General features: G+C 39.9%; 1 protein-coding gene and 1 long non-coding RNA gene across 2 annotated transcripts; both read left to right on the top strand.

Annotated features, from left to right (window-relative positions):
* Positions 1-2,551: 2,551 nt before the first annotated feature.
* LOC124261625 lies at positions 2,552-4,839 on the top strand. Its single transcript, XR_006894376.1, has 3 exons — positions 2,552-2,592; positions 2,958-3,030; positions 4,805-4,839. It is a non-coding gene; the product is annotated as an uncharacterized LOC124261625 (long non-coding RNA).
* A 44-nt stretch (positions 4,840-4,883) lies between these two features.
* LOC124261624 lies at positions 4,884-7,891 on the top strand. The gene is made up of 3 exons (XM_046695963.1): positions 4,884-5,148; positions 5,949-6,133; positions 6,884-7,891. The coding sequence occupies exons 1-3, from the start codon at positions 5,103-5,105 to the stop codon at positions 7,211-7,213; spliced, it is 561 nt and encodes a 186-aa protein (XP_046551919.1). The 5' UTR covers positions 4,884-5,102; the 3' UTR covers positions 7,214-7,891.
* The last annotated feature ends 9,849 nt before the right edge of the window (positions 7,892-17,740 follow it).

Raw genomic sequence — 17,740 nt, 5'->3', positions numbered from 1 at the left:
TAATACCTTTGTCGAAAATGAAGGTGTAATTGGTGAATACTTTGTTCATGTTAGGAAAATCCATCTACAACAATTGTAACGCACATATGCTTGTCTTTCTGTATATATTTGTATGAATAACGAGTCATTGGGCCTTGGGTGAGTGAGTTTAGAGTTTTACGCCGCACTCAGCAATATTCCAGCTATATGGCGGCCATCTGGCCTTGATAACAATAAAGATGATGATGAAGTTCTGTAGTAGCGGTGTCCCTGGATACAATATCCCTGTATCATTTTTAGTCAAAATCAGCACGAAAAAGCAGGCGGCTTTAAAACTCGGATGAAGTCTGGGGTGTATAGAATACAAGCCTGTCCCAGAAGTAGCATCATCGGTGCTGTACAGAAACCAGAAACATACTTCGAGGACCAAGCTGAAAACGTTCATTATATTTTATTCTTTTAAACAGGGGAAAATGTACTTTGATATTGAAACTGTAGTCAAACACCCCATTATCGATATCCAACTTCTGTTCGTCTCGAAGTAAATGGTTGGCCCTTGCGTATCCCTTCCTTACAAAGCAATTCGCGGTTGTGTCGAACGTCGTTAACTCTAAGGTCCCAACAACTTCGACAAAACAACATGTGATTGTACGTAAGTGAGGTGTATTAATGTATCCCTATGTTTTATTCCCATGCAAAGCAGTAAATATAGGTATGAACAGTACATACAGTACCATATTCATATTCTGTTATGTTTTGGGGGCGGTGGGGTAGCCAAGTGGTTAAAGCATTCGCTCGTCACGCTAAAGACCGGGTTCGATTCCCCACAATGTGTGAAACCCATTGCTGCGGGTGGGTGGGTGGGGTGGGGTGGGGTGTGTGTGTGAGGTGAAATTGGGTTTAACGTCGTGCTTGAGAATATTTCGCTCATATGACGACGTGCATGCGTGTGTACGTGTATGTGCGGGTGCTTGTACTAGCCCAGACTTAAGCTGGTTTTATAGTGCTAGCCCACTGAGATACCATGCCGCAGTGAAGCATGAATAACCCACTCAGACACATTATACTGACCTTGTTGTACCCATTAATGCCGAGCGCCAGGCAGGGACCAACAAGTACCATATTTTAACGTCTTTTGGTATGACACGGTCGGGGATCGAACCCGCGACCTTCCGCTCTCCGGGCGGACGCTCTAACCACTACACCACGGAGGCGGTCCCCATTTCTGTCTGTCCCCCGTCGTGATGTTGCTGGACTATTGCTAAAAGCGGCGCCAATCTAAACTCACTCACTCCCATGTTGGCAGTGACGACGCTACCCATTGCGTTTCACAATAGCATCATGTTGTACTATACAGTACCGTAATATAACAAATATAGGAGCAGTATTATCAAAGATTACTTCATAGCCAAAATGTAAGGGAACACGGTAACATTTAGACAAACGCTTGTACATTTCACACCTTTCTTATGCATTTAAACGTTTGTCTTTCGGGTGTATGACCATGTTTTAATCATCTGTAAGGGGTAATCCCGTAAGTCAGACCTTAAGCAAATGTTTTACCTGAAAATATCAGTATGTCACAATGTTTTTTCTACATGAATGTATAATAATTTCTGATGGTAATATCTTGTTGTAATATGTATCCGTTTGGGGAGAGACATTAATATTGGGGAAACCCTGTTTGTCAATCCCACTGTACATGAATTACGTACGAGAATAAATATTGTTTAAACTAGATACCTATGTGTAAAATGGTTAAGATTTGCAAATAACGACCTGACATTGATGGAGTACCTGGACAATGCGTCCTAGTCTGTGAAGTTGTTGAGATCAGGCCCCGATTTCTCGAAACAAACTTAAGTTTTTACTTAAGTTAGAGTTTTTACTCAAATTTGAGAAAACGCAGAAAATGCATTTCCCAGAACGGACTGAGATCGATATCAAACTCAAACTTAATAGACAATTTGAGTTTGGTGGATAGATTACTTAAGTTGTTTGGGCTTTTTTATTATAAAAATGCAGTTGAGTTACAAATTCATCTGTTTCAAATTGTCAAACTCAGTTTGAAATTTGTGTAAAAACTTAAGTTTGTTTCGAGAAATCGGGGCCTGGATTGTATATCTGTTTTGCTGGTATGTTGTATTTTCACCAGAGTGAAGCAAAATTATTAAACGCTTTAACATATATGAATTGTATTTGTTTACTTTAAGTGACTGATCGATGATGTTTAAAAAAAGGTCATTTGTAGTCCTATAAACATTTAATGTAAATAATGTTAGATTATGTATTGTAGGCTATTTAACGACAGCTATCAACTTTACGTTAACAATGTGATAGATCAAGAATGTTAAAATAAAATGTTGCTTACTTTAGTGTTATAAACTTATTATGTATATATTATGTTTTATATATATGGATTATTTATCATGTAGATGATATAAATTACTGTCCCAATGAATGCACAAATAAACATGACATTTTACAGCGTGATCCTTGTTCAGTAATTTTCCGGTGAACATTTTAGCATTACCGTACCGTTGTAAAAACATGGAGTGACCATTTCCTGGAACCCCTGCAAACCGACCAGTTTGTTTTTACACCCATCTAAAGGTCGGACTTACGGGACCTAACCTCTGTACGGTATCATTAGAAGACGAAATTCTTTTGAGTACAAATAGTGATTGTACAGGACACCGTAACGGTATAGCTCTGTAAATATTGTTACTCCATTGGCTGAATACCAACTAGGTCACCATTGGTATACGACTACAGCCCACTCGGTCCCTAATATATTCATAGTTATTGATCTGTCTGTTACAGATATTATTCGTCTTATAACAAATCATCTTCTTTCGTCACTACAAAATATAAAACACAACTTTAGAGCAGTCCCTGAAGACACCCGCCTTCCTGGGATCGAACGTGGAAAGTACGCTATAAATAGATTAACGGACTTCGTTGACTCATTTCGACAGGATCTCGGACCCATTTGCGCTTGCGGCTCTACACGAAGGCGGTAGCTTGTCTTAACACGAAGAAGTATGACAGGTGAGTCTTACCCGCTCTCTGATTTTACCTTTCATAAAATCCTTGAATCTCATTGGTCAGTTCACAACATAATGATTATAACGATAATTCGTTAGTTACATGTTCCTGGAACAGGTGAAAATAAAAAAACCTCGGGTAAAACCAGGATTGAATTATTCCTGCAATGTCGATAGCTTAAATGAAATTTAATTGAATAAGAATACCTAAATCCTAAATCCCTTTCCATCCGAATTTCAAAGTCATAAACTTCTTTTCACGTACGTATTCTAGATTAAAAAAGGTAAATGTAGCCCAAATGGTGTTGAGAAATCCAGAAAACGATGACATTTTGAGTTATTTATAGACTGGGATTTTCCACAGCAGAAAAGAACTATTGCGCGCCTACACTTCTTGATACCGTTTGAGTACGTCAATCACTTGATCCTTTATTGTGTGGTACATGTGCAGTAAAATACTCTGCTTATACAATTACCTTATATACTAGTGCTAGGTAGCTAACCCCGTTGGATCTGCCAATGCGTACCCACTTGTATCTAAACCCATGGATGACACGACATGGCGTGTATTTTGCACACGGGTCCGCCAGGTCATTTTGTTAGGGTTACATATTTATATTTTGAATTTTGAATTTCCAGAAGAAAGGGATAGAGTAGTATATTTTTTAAAATGTGATTTTAGATTGGTACAAGTGAGTTATGTGAGATTATATGCAACCTTGGAGGCCTGTTTTTGATTAGAAATATACCTAAAGTGTTAAAGCTGCAACGTATGAGCAGTCCAAACAGCAACTGTGTAAACATCTCCGATCGACTTTCTAGTCTACTTTGATTAAATTCTGAAACAACAATATACCACCTCGGCTAACTGAGTCGATAAGAATGTTTGGAATGTTTTACGAATGAATAGTGCTGAAAACCTGTTGTCACAGTGCTGTTAAAATTATCATTAGAATAATACATCTTTTGTCGTTAAGTAAGGAATACACCGGTTAATGCAATCTGGTTTCGGGGAAAGAGTACACGGGTAGGTGTCATCTAATTTGGGTATGAGTGCTCCAAAACAGGTAACAGTCTGATAGGCAAGTAGGAAATCCCATAAATTAATCACACCTAGGCATTTTCGATAACAGACAAACATGTCTGCCAAAAGTATCCTTTTGGTCACATGACTCTCAAACAAACAACAACAAAAAACAACCCAAAACTGCAAAATCAACCATTTCATGATGCAAAATTTACGTCGGGTGAACCATTTTCACTGGGAACGAATCGTTTAGTATCCGTTCATACGCATGGCAAATATCTCTTGACCAATGTTTACTTCAGGCACTAACGAATGTTAAATGATGATCACTATATATATTTTGCATTTACGACATTAACGATTTTATGCTTTTAAGTGAAATCTACAGTGCATAGGATATGTTTGCTGTTTGCTTGTTTGTTGTTTAACGCCGCATTCAGCAATATTCCAGCTATATGGCGGTGGTCTGTAAATAATCGAGTCTTGATCAGACGATCCAGTGATCAACATCATGAGCATCGATCATCGTAATTGAGATACAATGACGTGAGTGAACTTAGCGAGCCTGACCACCCGACCACCCAATCCCGTTAGCCGCCTCTTACAATAAGCCTGGGTTGCTGAAGACCAATTCTAACCCGGATCTTCACGGGTAGCATCGGGTATGGACATGATGTAGATCTACTGCTTAGTGATATTTGCATTCACGTATTTATACGAATTCAACTCTCTTGTTTTACTCTGGTTTTAGACGACATACGAGTCAGCTTAGAGAGCGTTGACTGTATCTCATCAAAATGTTAAGGAGTCATGCAACCAAAAAATCTGCGCCAGCTTGTCCTGCCAGTTTTACTTCCCAAATTCTCCGCCGTCCGTCCCTATCAGAGTTTAGAGGAGTCTCCATTACCCCTAAACACGCCCGGTCAGGATCTACCGGGCCCACCCCGAGTTTCGAGGGGCGGGGCAAGCTGCGCGAAACCACCCTACAACCTGGAGTCTTCCATTACAACGGAAACAGGTGCTCGCCGGTGAGGTAATCTAGATTTGCCATGGCAACTTCGACACGTGACCCCGATAACACCGTGCCGAAAACAGGTAAAATGACACTCTTGATAAATTTTGTGAAATCAAGTCTCTTGTTTTATATACATTGAATGAAGGACTAGTCGTGTTGAAATTAAGAATAATTAGACAAATTCTATCTCTGATCATGATCTCCACTGATGCCATCAACCCACAAGGAATATATTGAATGACTTAGATCACGTTTCATTAACACTTTTATAAATTACATTTTGAAATAATGTTGTCACATTAACTGTATCTTCAAGCGTTGCTGTCAGGTTCCTATTATGTGAAGGACTATTGACCGTCAGTGAAGAAGAATACCCAATGCTGACCATCCTCAGAAACAAATTCCCCTTGGTGTGAAGGAAAAAATTGACGTGATGATTATATCAATGCATCACTTAAAATCATGAAGACACCCGCTATTTACAAAATTTGCAGACCCATGAAGATCCGGGTCTTCAGTAAATCATGCTTGTCGCAAGAGGCGATTAACGGGATCGGGTGGTCAGGCTCGCTGACTTGGTTTACACATGTCAACGTATCCCAGTTGCGTAGATCGATGCCCATGCTGTTGATCACTGGATTGTGTGGTCCAGGCTCGATTATTTACAGACCGCCGCCATATAGCTGGAATATTGTTGAGAGCGGCGTTAAACAACAAACCACAAAATGTGCCAATATATTAAAGTTTATTTGCTATCTGACGCTTCACATCAGTGCTCGTGCAAAGCGAGGGCGGCTTGTAACAAACCAGACAATCCAGTGATCGATGCACCGGAAAATGAACAAAACACTAAGGTTATAATGTTGTATGATATTTTCAGAGTTGGAGATTAAGACCTTCCTGATGAATAGCCCAGATGACGACGATATTGTGCCGGACTTCATCCAGTCCATGTCAGACCACAGTCACGGCAGCATCCACGTGCAGCCTGCGTTTGGGGAACTGGCGCCGACACGGAGAATACGGTCTGGTATCCCGGAGTACATCTTGGACTCCATTAAAACGGTAGGGCATCATAGAAATATTTACATGAAATTTTGTGCACAGTGGAATATCGCACTGCTCATGATATTGATCACCGGTTTGTGTGTTGTTTAACGCTGCACTCAGCCATACTCCGGCTATTTGACGGTTATCTATAAATAACCAAGTCTTGGCCAGACAATCCAGTGATCAACAGCATGAGCATCGATCTACGCAACTGCACTCAGCCATACTCCGGCTATTTGACGACTATCTATAAATAACCAAGTCTTGGCCAGACAATGTGCCAGCATGAGCAATCGCAGCTGCATCAACAGCATTTGACGATTATCTATATATCTACGCAATTGGATACGATGACATGCGATACAAACAAACAAATCAGCGAACCTGAACATCTGATCCCGTTAGTCGCCTCTTACGTCAAGCATGGATTGCTGACGACCAATTTTAGCCCCGAGGGTAGGACAGAAATCACAGAAATATTTACATGTAGCTTCATGATCATTTGAAAATATTGTGAATAATAGATTATCGCAGTGCTCAGGATACTGATCACTGGATTGTCTGCTCCAGTTTCGAGCAGCTGCGCAGCGTCGGGCGACACACGATAACAGCACCAAAACACATTGCCAAAATCATATTAAATTCCTACTAAAACACAGTCTTTTGTGTGATTTCGACAGGTACATAATATGCAAAAACCATGCTTATCCTTCTCGCTGACCCCGTGTCATCTCTGATGATACTTCAGAAAGCATTTCTTTGCAGACCGACTACACCATACTTCTGGTGGGACCAAACTTCTTGGCAGGGGTTGGGAGGGGACACCAGAACATGGATAGTCCTTCCATGACTGACAACGAACATCTTGGAGTTCGTTTTGGATATACACAGATCCTTAACAGGAGCTTTCTAAATGGTGTGGACAACTCAAAGATCTTCCCAGTTCTTGTGAAAGGAGCCGACAGGAGGCACCTGCCGTCGTGGCTGGAGACGGGAGAGTTCTACACCAACAGCACCGAGAAATACGGTGTTGGGTGTATGGTGAGAAGGATGCTGGCGCAGTACAGGGAGGAGCGTAGAGGCCAGAGCATCTGATGCTCCCTCATCACAGGGAGAACTTGAGTGAGTGAGTGAGGGCGGGCGGGTGTTAGTGCTGGTATTCGAATACAACCTGCGATACGATACATCACGATACTAAAATGTTAATCACGACGATATATTGCCAAAGTATTGGCACTGAAGCTGCGATACGATACGAATCCTGATACAAGGGTGTCGTGATACGGTAAGTATCACGACACTCAAGTCTTTAATTCTAACACCAACTATAAACACCTCAAGATCAAAACATAACCATTTAAAAGTATTTCGTCAAATTCCGCCAGCGTTTTATAATGTTCATTCGGAAATAAGATAATTAAGTTTATACACGGACTTTCTGAATGTTAAAGTTGACAAAATGCGAGCGCTATGTTAGACACAGTTCCGGACGCAAGAATTTTCGAGAAACTTATGAAGGGAAAATAAGTATGCATATATTTGAATCATCAAACAAAAGTAAGTCTTTCTTGACAGATATCGCGATTCGGCAATATTCAAAGTAAAACATCGATCAATGTATCGTGGCCCATTTGAAGTATCGAATCGAGATATACGACAATGTAAAACTTTGTATGGATTTACTGGCGGCCCATGGATCAATGCATCGATGCGTATCGATGAATCGTCAAACAACTAGTGGGTGGGTGGGTAGGTGGGTGGATGAGTGAGTGAGTGAATGGGTGTCTGGGTGGTTGGGGGTTGAGGGAGGGAGGTTTTACGCCCCTTTAGGTAATATTCCGGCAATATCGCGACTGGGGACACCAGAAACGGGCTTCACACATCGTGCCCATGTGTCGAATCCAACCCGGGTTTTCGGTGTGACGAGCGAACGCATTAATCACCTGGCTACCCCACTACCCGGAAGAACTTGTAATTCACATCTTTCTCCTTGAGCAGATTGTAGAGATATCACAAGCAGGTCATGTGATACTCTGGCCTCATCCTCAACACTGTGCAGCTGGACACCCGTGTCTGTGACTCTCCATTAGATCATGTGCTGTACAGTTCAGGGGCTCGTCTGTACAGTGCAGTCAGATGGATTTGTGTGGTATATCCGCAATAAAGACAAAGGGGAGGTAACTGTTTCATGCGTGCAAGCGAGTGTGTACGCTGGAAAACGGTTTGCGATCTTAACACAACGAAGATTGTCATAATGCAAACAAGAATATATATCGCGGCGGGGGACACCATATATGGGTTATATATATTATGGCTTGTGATATGACAGATACAACAGTTTTTATTCTAACTAAATGAAGAAGAATGCAGCCTGGTTCCCGGGGTCTGCAGCGCTCCACTCGGCTGAGAAAAATGGGAGTTATATGCCATATGGACTAAACTTTATGACGTGTGTGAAATTTGTTTTATGTACTATGTTGCTATTTGTTTGAATTGCTTTGAATATATTTTGCCATATAACTGTCATTTGTTGTTGTAATTGAACACTCCTAGTTCTTAGTCAAAGGGAGAACGAATCGTCGTTTTATTCGCATCGGAATCTTTTCAAGCTTGTATGACCACCGTTTCCAATATGCTGATTATTGATGGGCATGATTAGATTTTGTATCCAATGGAATTCATGTAACAAATATACCATACGTAGACGCGTTTCAGTCTTTGAGCCAGTTGACATTGTTCGAAAAAGAATTGACTTGATCCAACATGAACCATCGGGCTGAATCTTCGCACCCCTCTCCTCGTCTCTTGTCGAAGGTCCGGGTTAGAATTGGTCTTAAGGAACCCATGCTTGTCGCAAGAGGCGACTAACGGGATCGGGTGGTCAGGTTCGCTGACTTGGTTTACACATGTCATCGGTTCCCAATTGCGTAGATCGATGCTCATGATGTTAATCACTGGATTGTGTCGTCCAGACTCGACTATTTAAAGACCGACGCCATATAGTCGTAATATTGTTGCGCGACGTAAATAGGTAGGTTGTATACATTCTTCCTCTGTGTTGTAATGGTTATGGTTAATTTCCTTGCCACACATGCCAATAGTTTTCAATATTGCACCTACTTCTGAAACTGTTTGCATTTTTACACATCTGAGCTCTTCAAAGAAAATAAACGCATTTAAACAAATGAAGAGTGGTTTGACGAACATTCTGCGGCAAACAGTCATTTCATTGAGATGTTAGATTTAGAGATGAATAAACGCAAACTAAACTACAGGTAGTTTTCTGTTACATACAATGGCCGTTTTCTCTCGGCTTAGAGACCGCTTTCTCTTGGAGCGGTGGCCGTTTTCTCGATTTCTTTTGTGGTCGTTTTCGCTGGGATCCGTTTTCGCTATAATCCCTTCTAATGATGTCAGTCACTGGATTGTCTGGTCTGGACTCGATTATTTACAGACCGCCGTAATACAGCAGAAAACCGTTGTGTGTGGCGTCAAGGCAACCAATCATAATTTTGGGAAATGAAGTAAAAAATGTTAAAGATTATTGAAGAAGTTCTAAATTTTGTCACAATATCAAAGACACGTTTTTCTTGTTTTCACTAATGCAAATCAGCAGAAAATGTTTTATAAGAAATCATAGGAATGATTATTTTACAATTTTACTCACTCTACAACAGTTGTTTCTTGTTTTAATAGTTTAAATATGGTGACTTTAAATGGTATATCTTTGTCCCAAAGCATAATCTTATTTCATCTTTCTTTTTGGACATCTTAATCACTGCTATTGGTTTATTTCGGCATGGACGAAAAAAGGACAATTTAACTCTTCTGAAAAATATGCATTTCACCTAAATATGAATGCATTTGAGAATTTTTTCGTGATTTGCATAACGCTGGGTGATTGAGCTTTCTTGTAAACTAATACCTTCTAACATATCTTTGATAGTTTTTAATTCATTCATAAAGGTGGGAGGGTAACGTTTCTTTTGGCGTGTAGTGTATATATTTTATTAAAGAAAATTAGTTGCTTTCTAAAAGGCGTGCCAATACTGCCACAAAAGGTGAAAACTGTCGCCGACAGCTGTTTGGAATTACGCCCGGCTCCTTCTGTCACCTGAGACTGACTGCACGATACAAGGTATGAATATAGGTACACACATGGAAGAATAAATAGTTTATTTTATTTAAAGAAACCGGATATCCATGTCAGAAACCAGAAAGCAAGCCATTTTAGGGCAATAACATAAAATGCGAATTGCACTTTTCAGTAAAAACATGTTTTGTCACATTTATCTTCACTGCAAGTGATATTCCTTACCTGCGGAATGGCTTGTTTTCTCTTACCAACGCATCAAACACACACAACTGATTTAAAGTGTATTGAGATGAGTTTATTGACAGTATGAATGGCCCATTATACAGGTGTAAGATACAGCTTAAAACATAATGAAGCGCCTGTAATATACTTTACACATATGACTGTAAAAAATGTGACCGTAATCTAAATCCTAGGAATACATACTTTGCAAGCAGTGATAATACATGGGTATTTGTAGATGCAATCAATTGTTGAAATTTTCCTAGTGAAGGAAATGTATAGTAATATGCAGGAATGAAAGAGCGTCTAAGACCATCATAAAATGGACACACTAAACCAAAGTGATATTCTGATTCTATGTTCCTGGAGGCCATACCCTGTCTTCTCTATTTAAACCCATTTTCAACTTTCTTCTATTAATAACTTATGACTAGAGCAGCATAGAAACTCATTTCAAGTAATAAATTAATAAAGTTGTGTTTCAAGTGACGATGACTAGACGTGGTTTGTCACCATCAACACCCATCAACCTGACACACCAATAACCTGAACTGCAGTCCTCTCGCATCAAGTTGATCTGACTGAATTACTGGTCAAACAGCAACAACCCAATCTCGCTCCCTGACATCCTCGGGGATGAAATAACGGGGTGGCCAGTCAGGAGGGTCATGAACAGTCCACTGTAAAAGAAGGATATGTAACAATTAGTGACATGTAGTGTACTACAAAACCCAAGAAAGAACAAGCATTGTAAATGAGGGCAGCATTTTTATTTTTTGTAATTCTCGTCGCCCGACCGACCCTTCTAATTTTCATTGCCGACTTTAAAACCCTATAAAAGCTTGTTTTCGTCGTGATTTCAAACACCGCCGACTCGAACCTAAAACGTAACGCATCGTCATATGAAATATCTGCCATTGAAATTAAATCAGACACTGCCACAAGCCTAAAGGATGCGAGACATTGTAATAAAAATTACGATAAATGAGAATCAAGAACCTTATTTAGATAATTTTGTCTTTATTAATTTTTTTCCTCGACCGACCGACCCATGTTCAGAATTTGGTGGCTACGTGAAACGCATACAAAAATGATGCCCTGACGGTAACTGTATTTATCATCAATGTATAACGTTTCTGGTCACTATGTGGGTGAAAAACTTACGATTTGATTTCTTACGATTTCACTCACTCGCTCATTTCTGGTGACCCCCGCCGTGATATTGCCGGAATATTGCTATGTAAAGCGGCTCACGATTTCACTCCTCGCCACCCACGCAACCCACCCACCCGCCCACCAGTCCACCCACCCCTTGCTCCAATGCAACATCGTCACTGTGTCATCTGCACTGAATGTACTTGGACTTTACATCACACCGGCTTGTAGTAAGAGAGTATGATTTTACGAAGGTTTTAGCCATATTGCAGCACTGTCATGGCGGGGGACACCAGAAATGGTCAATCTGTGAATCTTTGTGGTGTCACTAATTCAATCCAGTCAGTGATCAAAAACATGAGCATCGATCTATGCATTGGGAGACGATGACCTGCGTCACCGGAAGTGGGTTTCACGCATTGTACCGGTGTGTGTGTGTGTGTGTGTGTGTGTGTGTGTGTGTGTCTGTCTGTCTGTCTGTCTGTCTGTCTGTCTCGACCCCCACCTCCCCTTCGCCGATTTGTACCGCATGGTGTCAGGTCTTGTCGGTCATTCGGCACACCTAGTTCAACCTTTGCATGGACGTGAATTGTATTCTTATTTCCTGAGAGCAGGATGCATCTGTCCTGAATGAAACTTGCGTGCAGAGGTAAGAACGGCGTCGTGTATTCAAGGGACTGTGCCACTTTGTGGCGGTGGCGGTGGTGGTCGACAGATGACACAGATTTTGTCATTGGCGGTATATACGATAACCAGCATTGAATTGCATCCTGCAGCCCAACTTCAGAATTTTGTTTCATGTAACATAGTAAGACATTACAAAACTCGTGATGTACAATAGTTACTTGACCACAACGCCATTACGTGACCAACCATTTCGTCAGACACATTTTTATATATCATCCGTGGATTCATCTTGACAAGAATACCCGACGCCATTGTAGACTGTAAAGGAATTATATGGGTCAAGCATGGAACATCCTCATGACGTCTGTGGAACCCAGTGGTCTTTACCGTGTTGATACTTGTACTTGTATACTCGAGCCTATTATTGTGTCACTGTTATAAATTTAGTGACGATTATGATCTTGTGACCTCACATGTCCTGAGGATATTCTCGCCGATGTTACTCATAACACCGAGTGAGATCTGTCATGATACTTGATGGTTCATGGCGTCTTTGCGAGTATATCTCGACAAATTGTCATGACCCGTAAAGAGGCGACTAACGGGATCAGATGGTCAGGCTCGCTGACTTGGCAGACACATGTCGTCATATCCGAGTTTCCTAGGCGATTAAAGAACCTGATGCTATTGTTGTTGATCACTGCATTGTCTTGTCCAGATTTTTCAATTTTTATATCATTTCGAAGATCTGGCCCCGATTTCTCGAAACAAACTTAAGTCTGAGTTTTGACTTAAGTTAAAGTTTTTACTCAAATTGAGAAAATGCATTTCGCAGAATGAACGGAAATCGGTATTAAACTCAGACATACTAGACAATTTGAGTTTGGTGGATAGATTACTTAAGTTGTTTGGGCTTTTTTTATTTATAAAATGCAGTTGCGTTAAGAATTCAGCTGTTTCAAATTGTCAAACTCAGTTTGAAATTTGAGTCAAACTTAAGTTTGTTTCGACAAATCGGGGCCTGATCTGAATAATTCCTTATTCTCGGGAGTATATTCCCCTAATCAAATGTTAGTTTCGAGTGTTGCCTCCCTATTTGTTGTTAAGAGTTTAATTATGTAATTATTGACACGATAATCAACGAAATGACATGCCCTCACAGTAATCGCATCGATATATCGCATTATAAACGTAAAAAAAGATTATATAAAATGTAGGCCTTCATGAGAAACAGCACTAATATAAAACTGTTCTTGCCGTTCAGTGCACACAGTGGACAAATACAGCAATATTGACTAGTTTTTAAAAAGTAGTATATAGTTCGTGGTACTTCTACGACTACCTTTCTATGTGTTTATTAATTAGTCTCAACTGAAACCAGGTATTCCTGAAAGACGAAGACTGTACGTTGAAAACATGTGAATATATATTGTGGAAGTGATCGGTGAGCCAGTGGTTTCCAAAGATGAAAATGAAACGGTAGGTGGCGTTATTTACCCATACAGACTGTTCCATTGCCTTTATATCCAGAACGACAGTTGCACGTGAACGACCCGGCTGGTGTGTTGGTACATGCAGCATTTACGTCACAGTTATCCATCGCTGTGGCGCACTCATCAATGTCTGAAAAGAAGTCCATTGTCAAGTTAATTCCAACACATTTGCATTCCATCTAGACACATACTCCTATCCTTCCCAATTTTAATTGAAGCATTTAGTCGTATTATGTTGAGATCGTTACTGACAAAAAGGAAACTTAGCATGAAACATTCCGAGATTTGTTAATGTTGTCAGTAATAAGTACTTATAATAAGTTAACTATTGGACATGTGTAGTATCTCTAACTGAGGATCTGTCGCTTTCAGAACCAAATCTTTGAATGTAATAGTATGTGGCCATTAAGGACAGATGAAGTTCTTTAATATGATGATAGCATTGGTTCTATTTACCCGTGCAGGTTGTACCATCTCCTTCAAATCCAGAATTACATGTGCAAGTAAATGACCCGGCTGGTGTGTTGGTACATGCAGCATTTGCATCACAGTTATCCGTCGCTGTGGCGCACTCATCAATGTCTGAAAAGAAGTCCATTGTCAAGTTAATTCCAACACATTTGCACTCCATCTAGACACATACTCCTATCCTTCCCAATTTTAATTGAAGCATTTATTCGTATTATGTTGAGATCGTTACTGACAAAAAGGAAACTTAGCATGAAACATTCCGAGATTTGTTAATGTTGTCAGTGATAAGTACTTATAATAAGTTAACTATTGGACATGTGTAGTATCTCTAACTGAGGATCTGTCGCTTTCAGAACCAAATCTTTGAATGTAATAGTATGTGGCCATTAAGGACAGATGAAGTTCTTTAATATGATGATAGCATTGGTTCTATTTACCCGTGCAGGTTGTACCATCTCCTTCAAATCCAGAATTACATGTGCAAGTAAATGACCCGGCTGGTGTGTTGGTACATGCAGCATTTGCATCACAGTTATCCGTCGCTGTGGCGCACTCATCAATGTCTGAAAAGAAGTCCATTGTCAAGTTAATTCCAACACATTTGCACTCCATCTAGACACATACTCCTATCCTTCCCAATTTTAATTGAAGCATTTAGTCGTATTATGTTGAGATCGTTACTGACAAAAAGGAAACTTAGCATGAAACATTCCGAGATTTGTTAATGTTGTCAGTGATAAGTACTTATAATAAGTTAACTATTGGACATGTGTAGTATCTCTAACTGAGGATCTGTCGCTTTCAGAACCAAATCTTTGAATGTAATAGTATGTGGCCATTAAGGACAGATGAAGTTCTTTAATATGATGATAGCATTGGTTCTATTTACCCGTGCAGGTTGTACCATCTCCTTCAAATCCAGAATTACATGTGCAAGTAAATGACCCGGCTGGTGTGTTGGTACATGCAGCATTTGCATCACAGTTATCCGTCGCTGTGGCGCACTCATCAATGTCTGAAAAGAAGTCCATTGTCAAGTTAATTCCAACACATTTGCACTCCATCTAGACACATACTCCTATCCTTCCCAATTTTAATTGAAGCATTTAGTCGTATTATGTTGAGATCGTTACTGACAAAAAGGAAACTTAGCATGAAACATTCCGAGATTTGTTAATGCTGTCAGTGATAAGTACTTATAATAAGTTAACTATTGGACATGTGTAGTATCTCTAACTGAGGATCTGTCGCTTTCAGAACCAAATCTTTGAATGTAATAGTATGTGGCCATTAAGGACAGATGAAGTTCTTTAATATGATGATAGCATTGGTTCTATTTACCCGTGCAGGTTGTACCATCTCCTTCAAATCCAGAATTACATGTGCAAGTAAATGACCCGGCTGGTGTGTTGGTACATGCAGCATTTGCATCACAGTTATCCGTCGCTGTGGCGCACTCATCAATGTCTGAAAAGAAGTCCATTGTCAAGTTAATTCCAACACATTTGCACTCCATCTAGACACATACTCCTATCCTTCCCAATTTTAATTGAAGCATTTAGTCGTATTATGTTGAGATCGTTACTGACAAAAAGGAAACTTAGCATGAAACATTCCGAGATTTGTTAATGCTGTCAGTGATAAGTACTTATAATAAGTTAACTATTGGACATGTGTAGTATCTCTAACTGAGGATCTGTCGCTTTCAGAACCAAATCTTTGAATGTAATAGTATGTGGCCATTAAGGACAGATGAAGTTCTTTAATATGATGATAGCATTGGTTCTATTTACCCGTGCAGGTTGTACCATCTCCTTCAAATCCAGAATTACATGTGCAAGTAAATGACCCGGCTGGTGTGTTGGTACATGCAGCATTTGCATCACAGTTATCCGTCGCTGTGGCGCACTCATCAATGTCTGAAAAGAAGTCCATTGTCAAGTTAATTCCAACACATTTGCACTCCATCTAGACACATACTCCTATCCTTCCCAATTTTAATTGAAGCATTTAGTCGTATTATGTTGAGATCGTTACTGACAAAAGGAAACTTAGCATGAAACATTCCGAGATTTGTTAATGTTGTCAGTGATAAGTACTTATAATAAGTTAACTATTGGACATGTGTAGTATCTCTAACTGAGGATCTGTCGCTTTCAGAACCAAATCTTTGAATGTAATAGTATGTGGCCATTAAGGACAGATGAAGTTCTTTAATATGATGATAGCATTGGTTCTATTTACCCGTGCAGGTTGTACCATCTCCTTCAAATCCAGAATTACATGTGCAAGTAAATGACCCGGCTGGTGTGTTGGTACATGCAGCATTTGCATCACAGTTATCCGTCGCTGTGGCGCACTCATCAATGTCTGAAAAGAAGTCCATTGTCAAGTTAATTCCAACACATTTGCACTCCATCTAGACACATACTCCTATCCTTCCCAATTTTAATTGAAGCATTTAGTCGTATTATGTTGAGATCGTTACTGACAAAAAGGAAACTTAGCATGAAACATTCCGAGATTTGTTAATGCTGTCAGTGATAAGTACTTATAATAAGTTAACTATTGGACATGTGTAGTATCTCTAACTGAGGATCTGTCGCTTTCAGAACCAAATCTTTGAATGTAATAGTATGTGGCCATTAAGGACAGATGAAGTTCTTTAATATGATGATAGCATTGGTTCTATTTACCCGTGCAGGTTGTACCATCTCCTTCAAATCCAGAATTACATGTGCAAGTAAATGACCCGGCTGGTGTGTTGGTACATGCAGCATTTGCATCACAGTTATCCGTCGCTGTGGCGCACTCATCAATGTCTGAAAAGAAGTCCATTGTCAAGTTAATTCCAACACATTTGCACTCCATCTAGACACATACTCCTATCCTTCCCAATTTTAATTGAAGCATTTATTCGTATTATGTTGAGATCGTTACTGACAAAAAGGAAACTTAGCATGAAACATTCCGAGATTTGTTAATGTTGTCAGTGATAAGTACTTATAATAAGTTAACTATTGGACATGTGTAGTATCTCTAACTGAGGATCTGTCGCTTTCAGAACCAAATCTTTGAATGTAATAGTATGTGGCCATTAAGGACAGATGAAGTTCTTTAATATGATGATAGCATTGGTTCTATTTACCCGTGCAGGTTGTACCATCTCCTTCAAATCCAGAATTACATGTGCAAGTAAATGACCCGGCTGGTGTGTTGGTACATGCAGCATTTGCATCACAGTTATCCGTCGCTGTGGCGCACTCATCAATGTCTGAAAAGAAGTCCATTGTCAAGTTAATTCCAACACATTTGCACTCCATCTAGACACATACTCCTATCCTTCCCAATTTTAATTGAAGCATTTAGTCGTATTATGTTGAGATCGTTACTGACAAAAGGAAACTTAGCATGAAACATTCCGAGATTTGTTAATGTTGTCAGTGATAAGTACTTATAATAAGTTAACTATTGGACATGTGTAGTATCTCTAACTGAGGATCTGTCGCTTTCAGAACCAAATCTTTGAATGTAATAGTATGTGGCCATTAAGGACAG

The sequence above is a fragment of the Haliotis rubra genome, unplaced genomic scaffold (genome assembly GCF_003918875.1).
Source record: "Haliotis rubra isolate DU_JTF1 unplaced genomic scaffold, ASM391887v1 Scf800, whole genome shotgun sequence".
Lineage (NCBI taxonomy): Eukaryota > Metazoa > Mollusca > Gastropoda > Lepetellida > Haliotidae > Haliotis > Haliotis rubra.
This window is presented reverse-complemented; position numbering and strand designations above follow the sequence as displayed.

Coding starts and splice junctions, on each gene's coding strand:
- LOC124261624 (XM_046695963.1), top strand. CDS start 5,103: ATGGCAACTTCGACACGTGACCCCGATAACACCGTGCCGAAAACAG. Junction 5,149..5,948: donor TAACACCGTGCCGAAAACAG/GTAAAATGACAC, acceptor TGATATTTTCAG/AGTTGGAGATTAAGACCTTC. Junction 6,134..6,883: donor TCTTGGACTCCATTAAAACG/GTAGGGCATCAT, acceptor ATTTCTTTGCAG/ACCGACTACACCATACTTCT.